Source organism: Aspergillus puulaauensis, chromosome 4 (assembly GCF_016861865.1).
Source record: "Aspergillus puulaauensis MK2 DNA, chromosome 4, nearly complete sequence".
Classification (NCBI taxonomy): domain Eukaryota; kingdom Fungi; phylum Ascomycota; class Eurotiomycetes; order Eurotiales; family Aspergillaceae; genus Aspergillus; species Aspergillus puulaauensis.
Window position 1 is genome coordinate 2,967,768 of NC_054860.1, and position 21,470 is coordinate 2,989,237.

Consider the following 21,470-nt stretch of genomic DNA (forward strand, 5'->3'; position numbering starts at 1 on the left):
TTGAATTGGGCCACATTCTGAAAACACTATTCAGTCGGTGCCGGAAAGATCGCCCTCAATTGGCATACCATGGGTGGAACCATTGTGGCAATTGCCGTCTTAGATTACCATGGCAGTCCCAATAAGGCAGGCTCTCGGGAAAGAATAGACAAACTCTTTCACCTCCAGCTTGGTCCCAGAATAATAAATGCGTAACACACCCTACTCCTGCTACTGCGTCTTCATCCCGTTTAACCCTTAACCAGAGCAAACACGAACCTTTGCGGATTCGGGGGAAATTGCAGTCACCTAGGCATTCGCAAGCCGAATGCGTGCCAACGGAGCGTGAATTAGGTACTTAAGAAGACATAGTGATTCGTGTCGCTCCTTCTCACCATTCTTAGGTCCGCCAAACCCCGTCCTCAGCCTTTGATGCCGAACTGAAAGTCTGCCTTACGAAAGAGACAAAGCGGGAACAAAAGTGAACTGGTTAGCGACCATCGTTGAATGCGTGTCAATGCTCTACAAACCCTGTACGCCGTCAGTTTGAGCTCAAGTCTCGTCCGAGTCAATCGAATAGTCCTTCAATTTTGTGACATTTTCCCCCCACCCCCATATCAAACAAACATCCCAGATGGATTACACCAGCAACAATACGGGTGATGCTTCTGGTGGCTTTGGGTCATCCCTCAAACTTGCTGCACTAGCATCTAATTCCGGCGCTGATGAGGAAAAGCCATCGTCCAATTTGACCTGCGAATCATCGGCATCTAGTTCGTCCAAGGGTAATACGCACGGCACCCAAACCCCACAGTCAAAGGCATGCAAGCCCGAGAATGGGCCTGAAGTACAGCTCCAAGGCCGAGGGACGCGTTCATCCACGCGGTCGTCAAGCCGTGCGCCGAGGAGGCTAAGTGGAAGCACCATAGCAAGCTCGATAAACGATGCGGAACTGCCGCCTGCACATTTAGGTAAAATCGGCGTCTGTGCATTGGATGTGAAGGCCCGAAGCAAACCCAGTCAAAACATCCTCACTCGTCTACAATCCAAGGGCGATTTTGAAGTTATTGTCTTCGGCGACAAGGTGATTCTCGATGAGGCCGTGGAGAATTGGCCGGTATGCGACTACCTCATAGCTTTCTTCTCGGATGGCTTTCCATTAGATAAGGCCATTGCCTACGCGAGTTTGAGAAAGCCATTTTGTGTCAATGATTTACCCATGCAAAGGATTCTATGGGACCGACGACTGTGTCTGCGCATTCTAGACCACATGGATGTTCCTACACCAAAAAGGATAGAGGTCAACAGAGATGGCGGGCCCACTTTAGAGAGCGCAGAACTTGCGCAGCATGTCTACAAACTGACCGGCGTCAAGCTGGATGGCGCTGCTAACGGCACAGGGGGGGGCGCAGCCAAAACGAAGAACGTCGATATGTCTGAAGATGGCGATTCTCTCGTCGTTGATGGCAAGCACTTCAAAAAGCCATTTGTTGAAAAGCCGGTAAGCGGCGAAGATCACAATATACACATATACTTCCCGAATGACCAGCAGTACGGAGGCGGCGGAAGACGACTTTTTCGGAAAGTTGGGAACAAGAGCTCTGAATACGACCCTAGCCTCTCGATTCCGCGGTCGGTCACAGAGAGAGGATCGAGTTATATATACGAACAGTTTTTGAGAGTCGATAACGCGGAGGACGTCAAGGCCTACACAGTTGGGCCAGACTTCTGTCATGCTGAAACCCGAAAATCACCCGTTGTTGACGGTCTAGTACGCCGCAACACCCATGGCAAAGAGCTCAGATATATAACGAAACTGGGCAAGGAAGAAGCATCGATAGCATCCAAAATATCGTATGGTTTCGGGCAAAGAATATGTGGATTTGACATGCTTCGAGTTGGCGAGAGAAGCTATGTGATTGATGTCAATGGCTGGAGCTTTGTCAAGGATAATAACGATTACTATGACAGGTGTGCCAGTATTCTGCGGGACACTTTTATCGGCGAGAAGCGCAGGCGTGAGGGCATCGTGGATGCCACTGAAGTATCCTCCTCAGACCCAAACAACCATCCATGGAGACACTCGGTGTCGCATCGACAGGCGCTGAAGACTTTGTTGAAATCACCAGGCTCGTCAAAATCCAACGGGAGTCAACCTCACCAAAAGATTGCAGAAATGGGGTCGTCAGAATCGTTGTTACCGAGCCTTGCCGCGTCAAGTAATGAGGCTGTGGACTATAGTAATAGTCATGTAAACGCGGATTCAAGCGAGAAGTCGGCGTCGCCTGGTCAGTATACCTGTCAGGTTGTGAATCAAGCCTCCCCCACAATGCATAATCCAAGTGACGGGAACCCTCCTCCTCCTGCTTCCAAGCATTCATGGAAGTTGAAAGGCATGGTGGCCGTTATAAGGCACGCCGATCGAACACCAAAGCAGAAGTTTAAATTTACATTCCACAGTCAACCTTTCATCGATCTGTTGAAAGGTCACCAGGAAGAGGTTGTGATTAAAGGCGAACCCGCACTACGCAGTGTATCCGAGGCAGTTAATCTCGCCATGGAACAAGGACTCGAGGATGCAGACAAGCTGAAATTGCTTCGTACATCCCTAGAAAAGAAAGGCGGCTGGCCGGGAACCAAAGTACAAATAAAACCCATGTTCAGGAGGCGAAAGCCTGAAGAAGCACCGGGCCGGCCACCAGCATCCTGTGAAGCGGTCGATAAAGAACCCACATCACCTCTGCCAAATGACACCCCTCAAGGGGCCGAGAGCGCGGATAGGTCACAGACACGAAGTGATTCAATATCTGGTGCAACATTTTCAAGGTTTTCCGCCGTTGAAAACGACCTTATACTGGATAAGCTTCAGCTCGTTATTAAGTGGGGAGGGGAGCCAACCCACGCTGCCCGATATCAATCCCAGGATCTTGGCCTCAACATGCGCGATGATCTGAAACTGATGAATAAGGAAGCATTGAACAATGTTCAAATTTTCACCAGCTCCGAGCGGAGAGTGAGTACTAGTTGTAAGTCAATACATGATACCTGGAAGTTTATTTACATTAATCTATCATTGCTAACTGGAATTACAAAGCTCAAATATGGGCTTGCTCATTCCTTGATCAGAAGGAAATACCTGAAGGCTTTATTCAAGTCAGGAAAGATCTGCTTGACGACTCCAATGCGGCGAAAGATTTAATGGACAAGGTAAAGAAAAAGCTAAAATTGCTTTTACGAGAAGGCTCCGCGCCTTCGCAATTTACATGGCCCAAGGAAAATATTCCTGAGCCGTCTGTAGTCTTGGCGACAGTCGTCGAATTGATGAATTTTCATCGGGATATAATGAGGCATAATTTTCAGAAGCTGGACGGCGCATCTGCGTCCCCTCCAAATGCAACGGAGGGTGTCGACGAGTTGAACCCATCCCGGACTGCAGCTCTACCAAGTGAAAATCCTTCACTGTATTCTATTCAAGGGCGGTGGTGCACCGGCGAGGATCCTATACTCTTCAAGGAGAGGTGGGAGAAACTTTTCGCCGAGTTTTGTGATACGGAAAAAGTTGACCCCAGTAAGCTTTCCGAGCTATATGACAGTATGAAATTCGATGCACTCCATAATCGACAATTTCTTGAGTGGGTTTTCACACCTCCAGAGGCCGAGGACAGCGAGGAGGAAGCGGCAGACGTGAGCTGGAGGAGGGCTTCACGAAAGGATACCCCGTCAGAATCAAGAATTAATAATGCTCAGGATGGTTTGAGCCACCAACGGGTTGATGAGCAACACTCTGAGAATCAGACACTGGCTCATCGGCTCGGTCTGAGGAGACGAATGCATGCGTTTGAGTCGTCCATACCTCACCTGCGGGTCCTTGATGACTCCTACGATCATTATTTCAAGTTATACCCGAGCTCAAATTCATCGAAAACTAAGCTAGATTCTAGGCTGTCCAAGTTGAGGGAGCTATACAAGCTAGCCAAGATCCTTTTTGATTATGTGACACCCCAGGAGTATGGTATCACGGACACAGAAAAGCTGGAGATTGGCTTGTTGACATCCTTGCCACTTCTTCAGGAGATAGTAAGGGACTTGGAGGAAGTTCAAGCTTCTTCAGACGCAAAGTCTGTGTTTTATTTCACAAAGGAATCCCATATATATACACTTTTGAACTGTATCCTTGAAGGGGGGATTCAGACAAAAATAGCACGCTCTGCTATCCCGGAGTTGGATTACCTATCCCAGATTTGCTTCGAGCTCTACGAGGCCAGGGATAGCGAATCATCAACCAGTTCCTACTCTATTCGGATTTCTATCAGCCCGGGTTGTCATGCTTTTGACCCCTTGGATGTGCACCTTGACTCTAGGCATGCAATCGGCTGTGCGCCACGACGCAGTCTTACTGCTCATCAAGATTGGAAGGAGGTTATAGAGACATTGAAGGCCAAATTTAACACGTGAGTTCAGACCTCGGAGCCATATCCTGGTGTCTTGACACTGATATTTTATACTAGTGTTAAACTTCCGACAACATTCACAGCAGTGAATTTAAGTGATAAGCATGTTTCAAGGTCCCAGGAGACACAGTGACATGCTATGTTTTACATGGGCAGTACAGTAGCTATCATCATAAATATTACTTGGCGTTTAGTATTATTATGTAAGGCACCGAGTCGGCGCCAAGAATCTAGCAACTATGAAGTGATGTTGACCTAGTATAGGAATACTGGTTTAACTAATTAGAAGACTCTATTTTAAATAGAATAAATTACTTAAAGATCTATAAAACTAGAGTAGTGTTGCTGACAGGGGACCGGACTTTCTATTTTTCCTGATTTTTATGTTTTCCACCCTCCCCCTACCTCCTTCGAGAAAGTAGGAGAGAAGAAGAATTTTTAAGTAATAAACAGATAAATTAAAGTTATTTTATAAAGAATAATTCTTTTTTATTTAGTTATTTATAATCTAGATTCTTCTAGTATAATACTAAATACCAAACTAAAGATATCTAGAGAGAAAGGATTACTTAATAATAATTAATACAGAAATAAATAAGATCCTATATATTTCTTAAAAATCCTGATTAATTAGTAATTAACAATACCGCCTAGATCCTAACTATAGATAGAGTTAGATCTAGAATTCTAGAAAACTTTTAAATAAAAATTATAATTTCTAATAATAGTCTATACTAATATAAATAATACTTAGCTAATTTAGTTTATCTAGATTATAATCTAGATAGTAAGGTATAGAGATTCCTTCTAAATCTAAAAAAAAATATTTAATTAAAATATACCTTCTCTATCTAATATTAATTAGAAACTAAAGAGATTCCCTAACTATCCCTTCTTCTAATCTTAAGAATAGTGTCGCAAGACGGCGATCTTAATGAAATTAGTAAAGTATTGAATTAGTTTAATTAATAGGATCTGGGAAGCAGAGCTAAAGTTATTTAACTAGAATAATATAAGTCTACTGGTATATAAATATAATAAATAATAAAAGATCTTTAGTATATATTAATAAGTAATAACTAGTTATATTATAATAATAAGATTAAATAAAAAAACTTTATATTCTTATAGATATATATTAATTTAGATAAAAAGTAAAAAATAATATATATATAAAATAATAACTAATAATAATAATAAATCTTTTTTATTTAATTATTTAAATTTTTTAAATATTTCTTATACTTAATAATTACTTTTTTAATACTAGTAAGATCTTATTTTGGTATTTATTAATTTTTATTAGTATTATAACTAGTCTAATATATTAAATATTATATAAAATAGATATAATTTTAACTATAATAAATAAATTATTTATTAATAATTTTTTTAACTTCTTAATAATTATTATTTTTAGAGTATTAATTATTAGTAATATAATTAGATTTAATATAATATTATCTATAAAAATCTTTACTAAAATTTAGAATAGATTTTAATTAAGTAACAAATATAATAAAATATATCTTTTAATTTAATAGTAAATCTTTAAATTAATAGATTTATTTTTTAATATATTTAATAATAATAAATAGACTAATATATTACTTATTAAACTTAAATAAAAGATATTAAAGAATAAGTAACTTATATCTATAATATAAATATAAATAAATAAATTTATTAAAATTAAATATTATTAATAAATACTTTTAATTATATAAAATCTTTATATAAGTAGTAGTAAATTTTATAGCTTTTTTAATATCTAATCTAATATTAAAATCTTACTTAAATATATACTTTAATATATTCTAGAATATATATAGCTTTATATTAAATAATAGTTTATATAAACTTACTTTAATAAATAAATTTTATATTTTATTAATAATTATAATAATAGTAGATATTTAGTTTAGTTAAGATAAATCTTATATATAAATATAATAAAATATAATTTTAATTTACTAGATTATATATTTAGATTATTTATTTAATTATAAGTAGTAGATAATAAAGTAGTACTAGTTAATATTAAAAATCTTATTAAATAAATCTTTTTAGAAACTTAATATAAACTAAATATTTTAGTTAAAAATAAAATCTCTTAATAATCTTTAGTTATAAAAATAAAAATAATCTATAAAAATAGTATTCTAGATAAAAGTAATTTATATAAAATATTTAGAAACTAGGCTAATATACTTAATAAATTTATTAATAAATATTAATATTATATTAAGACCGTATTTATTATTAATAATTTTTAAAATATATTTATTAATAGTAAAGCTATTATATAAAAGATATATAATAAAATTTATAAAAATTAGATTAAATAATACTAGAATAAATAGAATAGATTATAATAATTTATAAAATAAATAATAAGAAGTATTATTCTTTAAATATATTAAGTAATAACTAATATATTTATAATTTTATATAGTAGTTTTTAATCTTTATAAAATATAATTTTATATAAAATATATGTATAATTATTAATATCTTAATAACTATATTTATTATAAATTATAGTAAATATCTCAGCAGCTATAATATAAAATATATAAAGCTAAGATTCTTAAATAATAAATAAATATTTTTTAATATTATTTAAAATCTTATATTTTTATATATAAAATAAATTATTTTTTAGTATATAAAATAAAAAATTTATATTATTATTATTTTATAATACTTTAATTATAATAATAACTTAAGTATTAGATAAATAATCTTTATATAAATATAGCTTAAAATCTTTAGATAACTAAATATTAGAAAATAGTAGATTAATAAATATAAATTAATTAATAAAATATTTAGTATTCTAGTTAATTTAATTACTAGAAGATTTTATAGATTTAGAAATAATAAACTTAATATTAGTATTAAGACTTTATATATTTTTAAAATAAATACTAGCTTTTAAGCTGTCTAAATCTAATATAAAAATAATAATAATTTAACTAAAATAAAATAATTAAAATAAAATATTTAAGATAATATTAATATATTTAGATTTATAAAATATTATTAATTAGAATTATTAAATAAACTAACTAATATATATTAAGTATAAATTTAGATTTTCTAAAGTAATAGTTTATATAGATAATTACTTTAAAATACTAATAATAAAAATATAATTAATATAAATAATAATTTATTTTATAAATTTAATTATATACTAAATCTTATACAGTATTTAAATAAAATAAAATATTTTTAATTTAATTAATTAATATAATTATTTATTCTTAGTAAGTACTCTATTTAGAAATAAGATAAAATATATATATATTTTAAAAAAATTATTAAAAAATTATTATATATATAGCTATTAATATTATTAATATAATATATTATAATTCTATAGTCTTTACTAAAAGTATTTAAATTAATATAAAATATAATAAATAGATTAAAATAGTATAAAAATTATAATTTTTTTAAATTAAATTTATAAATTATTAAAAGTAATAACTTTTATAAAGATAGAATTAGTTAAATAAATATTTTTTATATATTTTTATCTTATTTATTCTTTATAAGATACTTTTTTAAGAAGTAATATTTTATATACTTATAATAAATTAATATATATTATAAATTATTTAATATAATAATAAAACTAACTTATAAGATTTATATAATATTTAAGATTTTTTAAAATATATAAAAGTTCTAATACTAGTATAGCTTTAAACTTTTTAATAAAAATTATTAAATTTAAAATATTAATATATTATTCTAAAAGCTATATAAAAGAAAAGCTAATAAATATTTTTATAAATTCTAGCTTAATATTCATATATTATAAGTAGCTAAATACTAGTATTAAATACTTAAAGTACTTTTTTAAAATTTTTAAAATAATTATAATATTATTAATATAGACTTTAATAAATATAATAAATTTATATAATAATAAATTTATTTAATATTAAATATAAAATATAGAATTAATATATTCTATATTAATAATATAAAATATTTTTTATTCTTAATAAAATATAATTATTAAATATTTTTAGTAAACTTTTTTAATAGACTATTAATAAAAGAATTTAGTAATATTAATAATTAAAATAAATTAATAATTATATATAAAATTAATAATATCTTATTATATAAATATAAAATAATAATTAAATTCTAATTTTTTATTTATTTTATATAAATTAATTATAATATCGCTTTTTTATTTTATTTTATTAATTTATAAATTAATAATAGTTTACTAGATAATAAATATAAAAAATCTAATAGAGATATAACTAATTATAATCTTTATTTTATTTAAATTATAAAAAAAATTAAAGATTTTTTTATTAATTATTATCTTATTAATAGAATCTATACAGTAAATATAAGATTAAAATAAGTATTATTCTTAATTATTTTTTATAAAAATCTTTATTTATTAGTCTTTAGGAATATTAACTATTTTAATATTAGAATTATCTAGGTTAGCCTAAATATTAAATTAATTAATTAAATATTAATATTATTTAATTAAAGATTTATCTTATTTATAGTAGATAGTAATATTATTTAGTAATATATAAGTATTATTAGATAGTATTTCTTACTTACTTAGTAATTTAGATAAATTAAGATATATATATTTTTTATTTTCAGATTTATTATTACTTAAAGTATTTATAAAAATATTTATTAATATATATTATATATAGTATCTATACTTATAATCTAATTTAAATTAAAAATCTTAATATATATTCTTAAGATTAAAATTATTATATAGATTTAGGTAAAACTTCTCTAGTTCCTTAAAATTATTATTAGAATATAAAAATTTAATAGTAAATAAGCAAGCTTAGCTACTATATATTTAATATAATAGATAGTAATATAATTATAATTAAATATAATACTAAAATAGTAATATAATTATAATTAAATATAATACTAAAATAGGTATATCTTTTAATTAATATAAAAATAAAACTTTTATTAATTATTTTAATAAATATAAATTTATTATCTACTAAGTATATATATACTAAGATCTTATTAATTAATTTTTAATTACTAATAATTAATTTATTACTAGATATAAATATAAAGTCTTAGCTAGTAAGTAAAAACTTTTATAAATATATAAATATCTTAATATAAAAGTATATAGATAATTTAATATAAGTTAATATATATATAAAAATTCTAGATTTAGATAGATTATTATTCTTTATATAATATTTAATAGATATAATAATATTTTTATATAATTTAATAATAGTAATTAATTAACTACTAAATATTATAATATTTTATTTAATTATAGTTTTTATATCTAGAAGTAATTTAGTACTAGAATTTTTAATTAAAAAAATTATTATAAGTAATTTTATAAATATAAAATCTTTAGATATCTTATTAAAAAAATATAAATTAAATATAATATATATATTAAAAAGATATTTTAATTTTAAGCTATTAATAGTAATAAGCTGCTTTACAGGTTTAATTTTAATTTTAAAAATTAAGTATAGGAATTTAGTATTACTAATAAATTAAGAATATCTAGTATTAAGTATAATTTTCTTATATATTTTAGTTATATTTATACTAGCTAAAGTAATTATATACTTTAATAAATTTATAATAAAGTAGTATTTAGCTTATAATTATAATTAAATTTAATAATATATACTTTTAAAAGTATTATTATAAGTATAATATAGAAAGTAGTTATTAAAATATTATTTATTTATAAGATAGACTTCTCTAGTTAACTAGAATTAATATAATTTAGAAGATATTTATATAAGTATTTATATAGTTTATTATTTAATTTAAATTTAGTATAATATATAGAGTAAGCTAAATATAATATTTAAAATATTAAATTAATATCTTTTTTAATACTAACTATTATAGTATTTATAAGATTAGTATTAGATCTAAATTTAATATTTATTTTAATATTAATTTTTTTTATAGTACTACTGTAGTATATAAAAAAATTAGATAAAAAATATTTAATATAAATAATAAATATAGATAAAATTAGAAATTTAATTAAGCTTATAGATAGAGATACAGATATTATCTAGAATATAAATATAATAAATTATTTTATATAATAAATATTATTATTAAAAAGTATTTTAATTTTAATATTATAGATATAGTTATTATTTAAATATTAATTTTAAAATTAATAATTATTATAACTTTTATTATAATTAAAGTTTACTTATACTAGTTAATTTTAATAAGATTTTATAAAGAACTTATTATATAAAAACCCTAAAGAATTAGTATTAGAATTAGAATTAAATAATAAGCTTTAGCTTAGGATTTAGTTTTATTATAGATAGTAATTTTAGCTCTAATAAAGATTTTATAAGATATAGTTCTAATTATATAGCTGCTGGTAGAATAGTTAGTATATAAGATAAAATATTAGATTATTTTAATAGTACTAATTAGTAGGTTATTATTAAGTATTATTCTAATTATAGAGACTATTATTATAAATATTATTATTATAATAGGGTTTAGAACTATTATTACTATTATAAGACTTATTCTTATAGAAATTATATTTAATAGATAGGTTTTACTATAGATATTCCTTATATTTAAGTTACTTAAGGAATTAAGTAAGTAAAATATTAATAGTAAACTTAGATATATTTCTTTAAAAATAAATATTAAAATAATTCTATATTATAGATATCTAATTAAAAAGATTAACTATACTAGTAGTTTAATAATAATAAATAATATTTTTTATAAAAAATTAAAGAGTATAGTTAGTTTTAATATTAGAATAGCTATAATTTAAGATATATAATTTTTATAATATTACTTAAAGATTTACTTTAAAATAGTATAGTAGATATACTAACTAATCTTACTTTATAAAAATAATATATAAAGTAATTTTTTCTAAATTAATAAATTATAAAATAAACTAGTATAATATAGTATTATAAAGATAAACTTAAATATTTATTTTAATTATAGACTTTTTTTTATATATTATAATATTATAAATATAATCTATAAATATATTTATATCTTTATAATATATAGAATTATATTACTACTTAACTAAAATATTATTAGTTATATTAAATTAAAAAAAACTAATTTTCTTTTTCTTCTAGTTATTTATATAGTTAATAATAATATTAGGATTAATAAAATAACTACTAATTAAAAGATCTTTAAATATTTAAGATTTTTTATTACTAGTAGGATTAGCCTACTAAGTACTAGTAACTTAATATTAAGATTAAGATTAAGCTTTAATAACATAGGCTTTAAGCTAGCTAATATAGATATTAATTTATTATAAGATAAGTAATATATTTATTATAATAGATTTAGACTATATTATAAGGATTTATTAAAACTAATTTTAATTTATATTATTATTAGAGAAAGTAAATATATTATAATTATTATAGCTTTAATAATTATTATTAAAATCTTTAAATATTAGATCTCTAGTATTATATTAATTTTTATATTTTATTAGAGAAGTAGGGTCTTATATTATTATAATAGTAGCTATTTTATATAATTTATTAAATATAATAAATAGTTTAATAATAATAATAAATAAAATATAAGGACTTTTATATTAACTATTATTATAAAGATTATTAAAATTATCTATAGAATTAAATTTAATAGAATCAGTATAATTAAAAAATCTTTTAAAAATTAAGTATAATTATAAAAAACTTATAGATTAATATTTTTATTAATAATAAAAAGATTTATTAATAATAATAGTAAAATAAGATACTAGATATATAGTAGAAGATATTATAATAAAAAAATCTAAAAAGAAATAATAATAAAAGAGATAAAGAGTTTTTTAGCTAGTTTTTTATTAATTATAGATAAAATAGAATAATTTACTAAATTTAAATAAGATTAACTACTAAGAAGTAGAGTAGACTTAGTAATATTAGCTTTAAAAATTTAATTATTTATTATTTAATAAAAGAAAGTATCTATATTATTAATTTTAAAGTACTTAATTAAATAATAGAATTTTTTAGTAGTTTTATAAATAATAAAATATCCTAATACTTAATTAGTAGAATATAGAATAGTTTTTAATAATATAAAAGAAATAATAATAAATAATAAATAAAAAAATAAATAAATACTTTAATTCATAAACTATTTAGTAAAATAATTAATAGATTAGTAATAAATATTTAATTAATAAATAAGCTTATTTAAATATAGCTCTAAGTAATTACTTAATAAATTTATGTGAGGCCGCAATACTCATATAGCAGCTCTCTAGGGATTATAAAGATATGATACATAGTTGGTAGAAGATAGATCTATATTTAATAAAACTAATTACTAGTTCTCCTAGCTAAGAACTAGCAGTATAATATATAATTATATATTATATAACAGCTGCTTAGCAGCTATTATATATCTAAAGTACTATTATATAGTATCTATAGGTAGTAGTATATAATAATTTCTTTTTTTTTAAGTAGTCTTAATTTTATAATTAGTTATTTTTAATAGATTCTATAGTTAAGATATAGAGTAAGAAAAAAGAAATTTAATAATATTAAGCTTAGCTTTATAAATTTAAAGTTAAATATATAGTAAGTATTTAAAATTAATATATTATTATTCTATTAAATATAAATAGCTTTAGTAGTATAATTAGCTATTATATAGCTAGTATTATTATAAATAAATTTACACGCAGTTTAGTAATAGTATATAACTAAAATATTACTTATTTTCTATCTATTTTTTTTTTCTTTTTTTTTTTTAAATCTCTTATTTTTCTTTATTATAAGTATTTCTTTAACTTTATATTACTTAATAATTAATTTCTTTTATTTATATAGTTATATAAGTCTTATAATCTTATTTAATACTTTTCTAGATTAAATTAAGCTTTATAAGACTATATTATAAATCAGCGTAGTAGTATATTAATTTATTAATAAAAATTTTTAATTATTATTTCTTAATTATATATTAAATAATTATACTAATATTTAGTATTTAGATTTTTCTAATTTCTATAATTTAAATAAGCTTTTTACTAGTTATCTTACTTAAGAATTTATAAAGATATTATTATTAAAAGTTTTATTTATATATAGTATATCTATACTTTATATTTTTAATTATCTAGTTTTTTATAAAGCTTTATCTAATTAGTTTAAGTTTTAAATATATTATTTTATATATCTTTTTATATTAATTAATATCTTTAGTAGTTATCTTACTTTATATATTATACTAATATTATTATTTAAAGTTTTAATATTATTAATACTATACTATAATATTACTTTTTTATTTTTAGTTTCTAATTAATTTAGCTTTACAGTTACTTCTATATTCTAAATTTTATTAATATAATATTTTTAGATATTACTATATAAGAAGTCTACTATTATTTATGTTAAAAATATATATTATATTTATAAGATTTATTTTATTTATCTTACTGCTTCTCTTTCTATTTCTTTAAAGAAGAAATATTTTATTTCTCTAGTCTTTAAACTAAAAGTTATATTTTTATTTATATTCCTGATTTTTTTTATATATTTATTTTTATTTTTTTTTTATATATTTTTATTTTCTATCTTATTATTTTTATTAATTATTTTAATTTTTTATTTAATTCTTTCTAATCCTACTATAGTATGCTATATATACTTATCTTATAGTAAACTCTACTTATATAATCTAATAGCCCTTTAAAATAATATAAGTTTTATTATTAGAAAAGATATAGTATCTAGTTCTATAATAAAATAAATATTAAATCTTTTTTTATACTAGATTTAGATATTTTTACTAATTTTTATTAGAATTATAAAATAGTTATCTTTAAGATATATCTTACTACTAGTAAGATAATCTTTTAGAAAGATACTATTAAGAATAGCTATAATCTATTAAAAATTACTACTTATTATTATATATACTATTATTATAAAAAAAATAAAAATATAATTTTTTTTATTATTAGCTAGAATAATAGTCCTATTTTAGGCTATTTATAAATAATCTTAACTATATATATATAATATTATCTAATTTTTTATAATTTTAGTTATAATATTTTTATATTATATATTCTAGTACTACTTTTTACAGTACTATAAATTATTTAGTTTTAAAAATCTTTAAGAGAGGTCTCCTTCAGGGGTTTTATATCCTTAAAAAATCTTTAAGAGAGGCCTCCTATAGGGGTAATAAATGATTTTTATTTTTTATTTATTTATTTATTTTTATTTTTTTTAAATTAATAATTTTTTTTTTATAATTAGGATTTTATATAACTTATAAATATTATAAGCTTTTTTTCTTATATTTCTATAATAGATATTATTACTTTTTATAAATATCTAATATAATAATATTCTTAATATAGCTAAGTAATTTTTATATATTATAATTAAAATCCTATTTATATTATTTAATTAGGAATTAAAGATCTCTTTTATATCTATAATTTATAATTATATTTTTAATCTTATATTCTTTTTTTTTATTAATAAATAGTAGTTCTAGCTTTAAAGCTTTATAAAAATCTCTAATATATTTATAAAATAAAGAGATATAAAATATATTATAAAATTAATATATCTTAGAATATAAATATAATTTATAGAATTAGTACTATATATATATAATCTTAAAAAATTTAAAATATTAATTACTTAACTTATAGCTTAGTCTAGCTTAGTTAATATTTTTTATATTTAATATAATAAAATTACTAATTATAAATTATATATTTTTATATTTTTTATTATATTATTTCTTTATAACTTTAATTACTTTTTCTAGTTATTTAGCTAGCTTATTATAATTTTTTTTAAAAATCTTTAATTTATTCTAGTATATTTTATACAGTACTTTTATTTAGATTTTTAATATTAATTTAAAATTATAGTTAGTATTTTATTAAAAATTATATAAAGCTCTTATTTATATTTTATTTTATTATTTTATTATAGATCAGTTATATAATTAATAATTATTATAATTAATTATCTTAGTTCTAGTTTATATAGATATATAAATAATACTTAAATATTTAATTTTAATATTTAGTTTATCTATCTATTTATAGATAGTATATAGTAGTTAATTTATAACTTAAATTAAGATAATAATAAAGTATTAACTAAAATATATTTATAAAAATATTATCTTTATTACTAATTATATTACTTAGGACTCTAATATATATATATATATATTCAATAAGGATTATAGTAAGATTTTTTATAAAGATATTCTTTATATATAAGATATAAAAAATATATTTAATAAAATAATTAATTATTATAAAAATAGTATTATATATCTTTTCTTATTATTTTATAAATAGTAATCTAGTTATAAAGTTTATTATAATCTAATTTATAAACTTTTTTAGTTATAAAAGTTTATTTATTAAATTATAAGATTTATACTAGTATACTATAATCTATTAATATATATTATATTCTTTAATATATTTCTTAATTTACTTATTTATTATAGGCTAATAATATTTATATTTAATAATTTTAATTATTTTTCTCTATCTAAGTATCTACTTTATAAGTTATTATAGTTAATCTTAAGGATTTCTATATAAAATATATTAAAGTATAGAATATAAGCTTTATTTTTAAAATATATTAAATTATTTAATATAATATTTTATTTTTTATTTTCTATATTTTCTATATTTTTTTTAATATTTTTTATAGTTTTATTATACTCTTAATTAATCTTAAGTAATTCTAGTAAATTTACTAATAGTTTTTTTATATATATATATTTTTTTAATAAATACTATATATATAATTAGATATAATTTTTTTTTTATAAATTCTATATTACTTAATTATTTTTATAATTTTTTAAGAGTGTAGTCTACTTATATATTTATTTTTTTTTCTTAAATTTATAGTTTATATATCTACTTAAGTTATTTATAAAGTTCTTCTTATTTATAATATAATAAATATAAAAATAAAATACTATTAATTTCTTAGCCTAATATATTTAGTATAAGAATAGCTTTTTAGTTATTATAAATTAATATAGATTATTATAATTAAAGTAAACTTTAATAATATATAAGCTATTTTTAAAATAATAGTACTATTTATAAAAGCTATCTATTATTATAAATAATTTCTAGTTATATATTCTATAATATATTTATATATTATTTAGCTTTTTTAAATAAAAAGTTATTAGGTACTAGTTTTTATTTTTAAACTTTTAGTTTAAAATATTTAAAATTATATATTCTAACGCATCTATATAAATTTTAATAAATAATTTTAGATTATAATACTATAATAATAATTCTAAAAAAAAAAATATTTTTAAGTTTCTAGAATATCTTAAATTTTTTTTTTTTAATAAAAAATATAACTCTGTATTTTTCTTTATTATTTTATTTAAAAAAGCTGCAATCTCGCTGAATTTATAAATAAATTAGTAGTAATAATTAATAAATTTAATAAATAATTAGATTACTTTTATATTTTATAATACCGGCTAGTCTATTATTATTATAATTTATTTAATTTTTATTTTTATACTATTTATAGTTATTATAAATTCTAAAAAATTAATATAATTTATATAAAAAATATATTTATTTATTTTTATATAAAGCTTAAATCTCTATAATTATTTAAGAATAATATATATATATACTTTATATTTTTTCTTATTTTTAAAAAATATAATAATATTATTAAGGTATACTATATAAATAATATCTAATAAATTATCTAGTATATAATTAATATATTATTAAAAGCTTACTAGAGTATTTATTAGTTTAAATAGTATAACTTAATACTTATATATATTAAAGTATATTTTAAATACTATTAGTAGCGTATAATCTTTTTTAATCTATAATCTATAATATATATTATATAAGTTTAATTATATATAGATTTTTATAATATCTAAATAATCTAAGATTTTATTTAATAATAATAATAAATATATATTCTTAATAATAATAATATTTAATCTATAATAATTTATATAAAGTCTTAAGTTACTATCTTTCTTTAATATAAATAATACTAATAAATTATAAAAGTTTTTTAATAGTTTAATTTAGTTTTTTTTAAGTACTTTTATTATATATTTATACAGAACTTATAGTTCTCTTAAAGATAATAGATAAATTAGTTTTAATAAAGATTTTTTATTTAATTCTAATTTAATAATATAGTTTTACTTTTAATATTATAAAAGTAATCCTACTTCTTCTTTTAAAAAAATATCTATAAAGTTATAATATTATTCTAAGATTACTACTAACTCTATAGTCTAGATCTTATTAATTTTAATTTAAAAATAATTATTTTTAGATTAAATTTTTATTTAATATATTTATACTTTTATAGTAATTTTTATAGTATATTCTTATATAAATATAACTATTTTTAGATTTATAAGTTTTTTTTTATAGTATTTTTATAACCTATTATACTAATTTATTAATAGATTAATAGCTTCTAGCTAGTCCTAATTTAGAATTATATTATACTTATTTATATTAATAATTTTAAATCTTAAATATTATTTATATAGTTTATCTTTTATATCTTTTATATATACTAATAGTATATAATTTTTATAAAAGATTATATTATAACTATCTATTATATATATCTTTTTTAGTACTCCTTTACTATTTAGAGATAAATTTTATTTAATTTAGTATTAGCTTATAAAACTTATTTTTATACTAAAGTTTAATAAAATCTATATTTTTTTTAGCTGCCTCTATTTCTTTTTTAAAAATATTATAAATATAATTATCTTTTACTACTATAATCTAAGAAAAAGACTTAATATTTTTATTATATAAAGTTTTAGATTTTTTAATTTTTTAATTTTTTTATAGTCTTATTAAATTTTATATTATTTTTTTATAAATATACTTTACCGCCTGCTAGTTAATACTATAATTTAATATATCTAGTTTTATTATAATTATAGTAGTTTAAATTATTCTTATATATTTTTATCTTTTTTATCTTTTTTTAGATACTATATTAATACTTATAGCTTTTATTATAAATTTATAATTTTTTATAATTATTTCTATTATTATATTTTTTTTTTTTAAGTAAGTCTTATATACTACTTATTAATATATATATCTTATAAATTAGGGTTTTTTTAAAATTTTTATAATTATAGTTTAGTTCCAGTATACTTTAATATTCTAAAATTAATTATTTAATTATTAATAAATAAATTATATATATATTATAATTTTCTAGCTCTTATAAATATTATACTAACTTTTTATAGATTTTATTATATATTTTAGAGTATAGAATAGCCTTTTATACTTTATTATTTAATAGTTTAGCTAAATATTATTTAAGTTTTTTAAGATATTATATAAATTTATATACTAATTAATATACTTATTATTTTATATTATAATATAATACTATTATCTCTTACTATAATATTATTAGATTATTAATTATATATATAATAAAATATTATTAAAATTATTTTATATTAGATTTTCTAGTAAAATTATATATATTTTTTTTTAATTATATATTTTAAATATTATCAGAAATATTATTATATAGCTAATCTTTTTTTATTAGTCTTATAATATTCTAAAAATATTTAAAAATAATTTTCTATATAAAGGTACTAATTTAAATATTTATATAAATTATAGCTAGTAAATTTTTTTATATAAAGATATTCTTTTAAAAATCTTATTTTATTATTCTTAGAACTACTTAATTTTAAAGATTAATTATTTTATAGTATCTCTAGGGCTGATTATATTATTATTTAAATATTTCAGAATAGTATCTCTATATTTATATATATAATTTTATTATATATATATAATTTAGTCTCTAAAGTCTTTTATTTCTTTTATAATAATATTAATTTAGTATATTATATAGCTACTTTTTTTTATCTTAAAAGTTTTTTAATATTTTTACTAGATTATAGATTATTTTTATTATTTTATATTAAATTTTAGAATTAAAATAAGTCTTCTTTTATTATTTCTAGGCTTAAATAATAAATTATAGTACTAATTATTTTTTTAATATTTAATATTTCTTAATTTTTATTTATTATCTTAAAAGCTTATATTATTATATTATTTTATATAGTAGGGATTATTTAGTTTTATATACTATAATATTAAGTTTATTTTTAAGTCTTAGATTTTATTATAACTATATATATTAAGTCTCTAAAAGAAGAGTAATTAAAATTATAAAATTATAATACTTATATAGCAGCTCTCTAGGGATTATAAAAATATAATATATAGTTAGTAAAAAATAGATCTATATTTAATAAAATTAATTACTAGTTCTTCTAGCTGAGAACTAGTAGTGTAATATATAGTTATATATTATATAACAGCTGCTTAGCAGCTATTATATGCCTGAGGTATTATTATACAGTGTCTGTAGGTAGCGGTGCATAATAATTAAGTATTTAATAATTAAATATCTAATTTTATATAAGTATTAAATTATATAATTTACTATATATTAATATTATAGAGTTAGATTAGTCAGAAATTCTAATAATATCTAATATTTTTTTTTAATATTAGATTAAGATATTATAGCTATATATAATATTAATCTAACTTTTTATTAATATGATAATATATCTGCTTTTATTAAAATATGATTTTTATTTTAATATAGATTTCTACTGGTAATAATATTTTTAATATAGTTTTATTTATTAGATTAAATTAATTAGTAAATTTTTTAATATAATTATATTAACAGAACTATAGTTTTTATTCTAGATAATTTTAATATATTATTATATTTAAGAACTTAATTAATTCTTCTATTTCTTTTATTTTATATATTAATAATAGAGAATTCTTTAATTCTTATACTTTTTTATAATTTTTCTAATTAAATATAATAATTATATTATCTATATAAATTATTAAAATTATAAAATTATTTAAATAGAGATATAGATTTTTAAGAATTAATCTTAATTCTAATTTTTTTAGTATTTTATTTATTTATTTTTATTATAAAAATAGTAAGCGCTGTAGTCTATATAAAGATTTTTTTAATTTTAAGAATTTATTTTTAAAACTAAATCTTAATAGAGGTGAAATATATATAATTTTATTAATAAAATTATTTAAAAAAGTATTTATTATATTTAATTACATAATCTCTAGATTAAATACAGTATTTAAGGCTAATATAATCTTAATAATTTTAAAAGTTAGAGTAATTATTCTAATTTCTTAATTAATTAAAGATTATAGATCTTCTCTAATATAAATTCTTATTTTTAGTCTTAATAAATAATTATTTTTATTAAATTTATATATAAAACCCTATTTTAATAGTAGAAGTTAGTTATTAGAAATAGATTTATAGATTTTTTTTATATATTTATTTATTTTAATTAGTTAATTTCTTTTTTATATACTTGTATTTATTTATTTTTAAATAGACTTAATTAAATCTCTTTCTAATTTATTAATAATTAAGGTAAATTATTTTTATAATATTTATAAATATTATAGATTTCTATTATAAATACCTAGTTAATAATATAATAATTTTTAGATATTTTTAAAGATTCTAAGTTAAATAATAGAGATTTATTTTATTTTAGATAAATTAATTCTATAATTTTATTATAATTATTAATTAATACTTGTGGTAGTATTTAAATTAGTATTTTAAATAAATCTCTAAGTATTTAATTTTCTAGTTCTATTTTAGATTTTAATTTATTATTTAGTTTTACTTTTATATTAAGTTTTAGTAGATAAGTAAGGTAAAGATAAATTTTAGTTTTTTAATTTATTAGATTTTGTATAGATTTTTTTATTCAATTAAATTGATTTAATTATTTAATTAATCTTAGATTTTTTTTAAAGATTTAATTTTTATATCTAAGTTATTAATAATTCCTATAGCTTAGGAACTATTTTTAAAAGTTTTACTTTTATTA

The 21,470-nt window shown here is 19.9% G+C and overlaps 1 protein-coding gene across 1 annotated transcript; it reads left to right on the forward strand.

Moving 5' to 3' along the window:
* Window positions 1-613: 613 nt before the first annotated feature.
* APUU_41190S (inositol polyphosphate kinase VIP1) lies at window positions 614-4,563 on the forward strand (the record flags this gene model as incomplete). Its single annotated transcript, XM_041704345.1, has 3 exons — window positions 614-3,005; window positions 3,074-4,430; window positions 4,488-4,563. The coding sequence occupies 3 exons, from the start codon at window positions 614-616 to the stop codon at window positions 4,561-4,563; spliced, it is 3,825 nt and encodes a 1,274-aa protein (XP_041556940.1).
* Between the last annotated feature and the right edge of the window lie 16,907 nt (window positions 4,564-21,470).